Raw genomic sequence first — 6,981 nt, 5'->3', positions numbered from 1 at the left:
TTAATAATGGGAAATTTTTTATTCGGGCAATAGCCTATTAACAGAACAGCAAGCCTGCGCTGGTAGATACTAATTAAAAGATTCCGAATTTACACATTGGAAGAAACAACCAAAATCATTACAGTCATTTCCAACTTTCAATCGTGCATTTAATGTACCCAAGACAGCGCCCGCATTTCCTCCTAACAACAGCGAGACTGAAACGTTGTCTAAGGAAGGCAGTGGATCGAGATTCGCCGGTTAAATCGCGGATTTTCCTACCGACGAAGCGTATCATCTCAGCAAAGGCAGGCCCAAAAGTTCCAAATGTTTCTACTGCGAGAGGGTAGAACATGTATCCCATATCCTCTACAAAGCCGTACTTCCGCCGCTTAAAGTCTTCTGCTAGCTGGGCCACGCAGCCTGACTTCTTTCGAGCTGGCTTTCACGTGCGACATAGCCACGGTGTCCCAACAGGTAGCATCCGAGACTACCGCTTTTCCATCACGCACGGGTATCAGCGTCATGCCGTCCGGGCGCTGATTAGTCTTGTCTGACAATCCGGATGGCTCCATCTGGCAAGGAAAGCCCGCGGTTTCCGTTTCGTTTCGCTATTCAGCTCGAGATGCCGAGACCATCGTCCTTTGCTGCTTGAACATGACAGCCCATGGTGGCCATTAGTTTCACGACTGGCACAATTCACACAGTTGTGCTCCTCAACAACATGAAGGCCGAACCGTAGTGCGACGCCGATTCTAACTTCATCGTCACGTAAGAATGTATGGAGACTTGGTGCAGGGAGAGCATTAAGCCAAGCGCCAGAGTCCCGGTTTAAGGCAGCCAGCAGCACTGCTTTATCCGTTTCGGTGGTTGCGGCTAGTCGCAGTGTTGATACCACGTGATCGATCGCCGGACGATCCCATGCGGTCTGAAACTTCCTGGCGTTGTCAGTCGGAGGCTCACTTCTGGTCTGCGTCGCCCACTGCTGCACGGCAGATGCTAGATGCGCTTCATTCGTTGACGGGTAGATGGAGGACACCAGGCTGGCCACTGAATACGCCGATGCCAGGAAGGCAGGTAAAACTAGCGATTTAGTGGCGCGAAGTCCTAATCCACCGTCTCTCACCGGAAGCGTCATTTGACTCCACTGCATATCGTTCACCCGGATATTCAAAATGGATGACAAGCCAGCGCGCATACACTTATCCATCGTTTCCATTAAGGGCATATGTTCATAACATCTCGCTGTGCGAAATCCATACAGCAGTTTTGGTATGAACAGGCAATTTTTGAGTAGATATAGGCTAAAATGAGCTGGGATATTCTTCAGCCGGCGCAGGAAATGATCCAGCTGTACGGTTTTACTCTGTAAGAATATTTCGCATGCTGCCGACGTTAAAGGCGCGCCCAACAACACTAGGTCTTCTTCCTTCGCGACTACCATTCCAGGAAATGTGTCAAGAACTTTCCGTATGGCGTGCAAGCGATCCGCAGTAAAACTTCCTACGCTGTAGATTTCACATTTTCCCAGATTGAGCTCTAACCCCATTTTGAAACCGCGGGCAATAATAGTGCGTACTGCCGCGATAACTTTATCCGCCTGGCCGGCCAGAGTGACATCATCCAGAAAGCCCACCGCAATGTCGCAGTCTAGGTTTTCAAACAGGGGCAGTGAACCAAGTCCATAACCGAGTGGCCCGTATGGATCTCCTTGTTGTACGCCGGTCTCAGAGGACAACTGAGACGAACCGCAAGACAAATGGGAAGGATAACGGTACGACTGCCAGATGTACCGATAGCAGGCGGGAAATCTCGCGAGTACAGTAGTGAGTAGGACATCCCGGCGGAGTGTGGTGAACGCATTGCAAAAGTCCAGCTTCACGACCACTCGGGCTTCAGTGTGTGTCGTTTCCACGTAGGTGCGCACAGCATGCACAGCCGCCTCAGCTCCTCCTCGTATCCCAAAACCGAGCTGCACGGGGTTGAACATTGCAGCTGCTTCGTCAGCGCAGCGACTGCTGATGAGTTTTTGAAATTAAACGGCGCAATGTTTCCCCCACAGCGATCGCCCGTATCCCGCCGTCTTTCTTGAGTAACGGGATTAAATTGGCGCCAAAAACGTATGGCCGCACATCTTCCGGAATATTCTTTCTTAACACCATTGTAGCCAGATCGGTTAGGGCTAAGCACAGCTCGCTCTGCGTGTCGTCCTTGCGTACGAGAAGGTCCTTCAGGTGCTGAGGGCGTAGACCGAAAACACCTCCAGCGGAACCGGATGGGAAGCTGAAAACTGTAGCCATCATCTCGACTGGAGTGACTGCTGGCGGTGTTATACTGTCATCTGGATCCGCAGGGAACTGGCAGTCATCGGGTGCGGGGGGATGCTTATCGCGCAACAGTTCAATTGTGCGAGCATTTATTTCAGCTAGCTTGTCATCGCCCAACACAACTCTGATTGCCCCCTTTATGTTTCCGTCCTGAAGCATGGAAGTAACTTGGGCGCGTAACCTGTCGGGGGGTAGCTCATCGTGTTTGGGCAGATCACGGCGGGGAACGGGTTGGCGCTTCGCTAGTGACGGATCGGCAAGGTTTTTCCGGATATGGGCGGCGAGAGACTCTCTACGTAAACTTTTCGTCGGAGGGAGCGACAGGGCCGTTGGTGCGAACAGCAACAAATCAATCCAGCTCTCCGATGAATTGTCGCGGGTGCATTTTCTAATGAGTTCCGTCAACACCCGGGCACACTGTCGTCGCACAGCTTTCGGGACTCTTTTCGGGATGTGGTAACGATCGCCCTCCACAAATGACTGCAGCGGGTGTTTTCGAGGTTGTCCTGGTGGAGGCGGTGGAAGCTGAGCAGAGGAGAAACCCGCGGCATGTTTGCGGGAACATGCTTTGGTGTGAGCAGCGAATCCAGCTCCCTGTGTGAAACACACTCGGCAATGTGGGCAAGGCTGATCGCGGACCATACTACGTGCACGACAGGAAAAAGACCCACCTAATGCGTCCTCGAGAAGGCAAGATTCCCAAGAAGATTAGGTCGCCGCGAGCAGCTCCCCGTTCCGTGACACTTTCCTCTCCGTGGTACGGTGTCACGGTTAAATCTTCCCGAGCCACCCTTGTAGCCAAAGGATAACAATCCGCAAGGCGCGCAGGAAATTTAGCAAAATTCACCCATCCCGTAAAAATCCGTAGTGTTATCCAACAGACTTGAACATGCACACACACGCGAATTTGATTGCGCGCAAGATTGCTGAAAAAGTCGAAGTATGATATAAGCCTCTAATTACGTTTTCATGCGTTGGAAAATACTAACAATAAGAACACGACTGTCTAAGCTTACAATTTTCTAAGCTTACAATTTTGTCATCATCACTTCACTATATAATAATCGCGTAAGCCTTAACGAAATTCCCACTCTGTCGAGTTCGCCAGCCAGATCCACTGAATCAAACCGCCATGTCTACGTATCATTCGATAGCCCTTAGTGGGTAGATTTGCCATCGCAACTCAGTTTTTCAAAAAATAAAAAAGTTTGAAAGAAAACTTCAAAACACTTTACGATAGAAGGCCAATGAAAAAAGTTGAGAATCCACCACTGCAAAACTGACCACCCCACCACTGTTTCGACAGCTAAAACGCGTTTCGGTTTTGGCCAGCTTTCCTGGGACTTTCTTGAATCATGCCCACGTACGATTCCGTAGCCTTAATTCTTGAATTAAATTATAAATTTTTCATCAAAACATGGCTTCAGAAAAAGTAAGATCTGGAAAGAACTGCTCAAAACTGTTTCTTGAGAAGTTGCTATGTTCAGTGGTTTTGACCAGTTTAAAGTTGCAACGTTTCCACGGGCGGTTGCCATTGGTACTGATATGCCGTTGAAGACAAAAGCCTTACGGGCGGCTCTCTCTCTCTCTCTCTGGAAGAGAGCCAGGTGGCAGGCGGGTTAAGGAGCTAGGATCGTCACCTGTGGTCCTGCATATACAGCACATGTGCGGCGTTTGAGCATTTGAAGCATACAAGATTGACTGTTGGTTAGTGGTGCTTGTTGATGTGAAGTATTTTTATGTTAAAAGGGTGTCCTCGGAATGTTTTTGGGTTCTCGTTTTTCCATTCGGTTAGAATTATATGCTCTGAGAGCATATATCGGCAAATTGTTACAATTTGCTGATATATTAATATTATTATAAGATAGTTTGTACTTTGTATATCGGTATATTGTTAATCGGTATCTCAAACGCAGCAAGTAACACGCACGCCCACAACCGCTTACGGGTGGCAGTAAATCTGTGGTTGGGCGCGGTTGGGCGCATACTTATAACATAGTACCTAATGCTAATAGTACTGTACTGATTTTTATACTGCATAACACAGTACTGCGTTAAAGCCTTAAGTTTTATTACTGTCCGCGAATCGGTAACAGCGTTCATGTACTCCTTTTTCTCAATTAGCGTAAACTGCGTGTTATGCAATATGGCGAACGTCTTTCAAACGCGGTGGGTTGTGCGTTTTAAATGTTTTTTTCAATTAATAGGAAACACATCGGATGACTGCACACAGTTGTGTACATGTAAAATGTTTTCATGCCAAAAGAAAACTTTTAGTTTTCCAGTATAATAAGTCGTTACACAATACAGTTTAGCCAAACTGTTTTGGCGAATTACCATTTTACTATGCCTAAATTCATTTTCTACACTTTTCTACTACATACAGACAAATCTGATAAAATGCGCCGCCAGAAGTCTTTCCCAAGCACAGCCATAAAATTTTTTCGGATGGCTGCATCTAACTGATATTAATGCTTGACTTTATCACGGCATACTTTTTCATGCTCCAAATCTCCTAATTTATGCTCTGGAAATAAATATCCAACAAATCAGTAGAGATATTGAAACGGCTCATTGAATATATGATCATTAAAGAAATCGGATGACTGGATCCACCTGTTTTCATGTTTAGTTTACTTCTGCCAAAACTCCATGTTAAAACCTCATCGTAATCAATTACGATGCATTTATTCTGAATTTCGACAAATACCTCAAATTTAAACATACCTTTAAGTAAATAATACTGTACAGACATAAGTAGTGATTAATTTAATTTTAATTTAGTACCTATTTGAACTAAATTTTGTAACTGCATTTGTCTGTGTCTTTTCACCTACCAATTTGATGTGTGATATTATCGTATGAATTTTAATTAAAAGATACTATCATACTGCAATGCATGACTTTAAAATTTTTCACCCTTTATCGAACATCAAAATGGAATTTGCTTAACCATAAAAACTATTGTTGCATGCTGTCAGAAAACTCAGAGCCTAACCATCCTTCTGTTATCTGTTACATAAACTTATTAACAGGTTAACTGAAAATTTAATAATCTTGTAAAAATAAAGCATTATTTGCTACAAACTATAACAACTAACCCAACAGTTAATGTCATCACACACTCTTTTAAAAATGTTACCTATAAAAATAAATATTTCTTCATAACTACACCAGTAAACCATACTTTACAATAACAACTTAATCAATATTGAAACATTTGATTACTTACTTTAAACGGATAGTAAGACAAGTGCAAGTAATAAAATAACAAGATTTTCTAGCACAAATTGTTTATTTTATGGACTTTCTTTTTTCATACCTTTCCAACCACACTACAGTGATCAAGACACTACTCATCTTCCAAGCCCACTATTTTCGTGTTATTCATTCCGCTTTTCCTCTTACCAATAATAAAATCATATTATACGTCATTATTATATTATTATCATTTTTATACGTCATTATGATACGACATTATTATAATAAACATACCGTTAACTGAATCACCAGCAATAAATGAAAAATGCAACTACGTAACTGAATTCCAGTTTCAAACCACAACGCTTCAACTCGAAACATACACGACTCACAATTGTATCAACCATTACAACCATTGCTCACGAGTACTTAACAACAGAACAATTTTAACCAACAAACTTCCCAGCAACCACCTCACCAACTAACTTCTCACCGCACTCCGACTCCCTTTTTATACGCAAACCACACTATGCTAAAAAAACTACCAATCCCAGAGAAATGCCAAACCCTTGCATTTAAAAACTTCCAATCCAAAATCAATCCGTCAGCGAACTTCAAAAGCGGCCTCATTTATATCGAAATACCCAAGTCGAAAATTGTCCTTGACAGGACACATATGGGCAAACTATAGCTTCTACAAAAAAGACTACCCTTACAAATTCTACACAACAGAGCCCATATGGTCTCGGGTGCTAAACACCCTCTGTCGCGATGGCGACCGCCACCTTCGCCGGAAAATTTGCGACGACGAGTTGCGACTTGCAAGTTACGAGCTACAGTGCTACACTGCTACACAGCTACAGTAATTTTTTTTCTGTGGAAAATGATATCCGGGAAAGGCGGCATTGCATGTTTAGGGTTTAGGGACAGCAAGCTGGCATTTGCATGTCCCATATGAGCTTAAGTTAGTTAATTTGTATTATAACTGCAGAAGAGCTATGTACCTAACAAGTTTATATTGGGTGATTGCTTAGCGGTCGTTGCGCGCGTCATCTAGAGTGGACTGCTTCCTTCTTGAGAGCGAGAAATTTGGCAAAACTTCAAAATAATTTTCAGTTTTTTAAAGAAGGCGAAACCGCAGGCAGCGCCGAGCTGCGGCGCGAGCCGATCTCGCGGAGCAGCAAGCGAGGCGACCTGCTTTACATGTCGGCTAAACGGGCGATGAAAGAAATATTACAATATTTTAAAATGGCTAATTATTTTTTGTAAAAAGTAATTATATAATTACTTTTGGTTGCGTAGTGAATACAAAACAACAGAAAACCGATTGGAAATCGGGAAAGTTTTGACAATTTGATTGTCAAGCGGGAGTGTTTGATTCAGTCATCGCGATGGCCTAAAAATGACCAGGTAGCATAAGTTATATTTAAATTACAGAGATACTATTTTGCTGCTGGGAAAATAAAATTTCGAG

At 43.9% G+C, this 6,981-nt stretch overlaps 1 protein-coding gene across 5 annotated transcripts; it reads right to left on the bottom strand.

The window, feature by feature from the left end:
• Nucleotides 1-167: 167 nt before the first annotated feature.
• On the bottom strand, nucleotides 168-6,574 carry LOC129602527 (uncharacterized). 5 transcript variants are annotated; one of them, XM_055501563.1, is made up of 2 exons: nucleotides 5,802-6,254; nucleotides 168-3,232 (listed from the first exon to the last, which is right to left on the bottom strand). In XM_055501563.1, the coding sequence occupies exon 2, from the start codon at nucleotides 2,946-2,948 to the stop codon at nucleotides 1,983-1,985; it is 966 nt and encodes a 321-aa protein (XP_055357538.1). In that variant the 5' UTR covers nucleotides 2,949-3,232; nucleotides 5,802-6,254; the 3' UTR covers nucleotides 168-1,982. The 5 variants fall into 5 exon arrangements, with proteins under 5 accessions (XP_055357538.1, XP_055357537.1, XP_055357534.1 ...); XM_055501562.1 differs by lacking the exon at nucleotides 5,802-6,254 and adding an exon at nucleotides 6,512-6,574 and having other exon boundaries at nucleotides 169-3,232; XM_055501559.1 differs by having other exon boundaries at nucleotides 169-3,232; nucleotides 5,802-6,249.
• Nucleotides 6,575-6,981: the final 407 nt, after the last annotated feature.

This window comes from Paramacrobiotus metropolitanus, unplaced genomic scaffold (genome assembly GCF_019649055.1).
Source record: "Paramacrobiotus metropolitanus isolate TYO unplaced genomic scaffold, Prichtersi_v1.0 Parri_scaffold0000562, whole genome shotgun sequence".
NCBI lineage: Eukaryota > Metazoa > Tardigrada > Eutardigrada > Parachela > Macrobiotidae > Paramacrobiotus > Paramacrobiotus metropolitanus.
The sequence above is the reverse complement of the archived record's forward strand: the minus strand, read 5'-3'. Positions and strand labels throughout refer to the sequence as shown.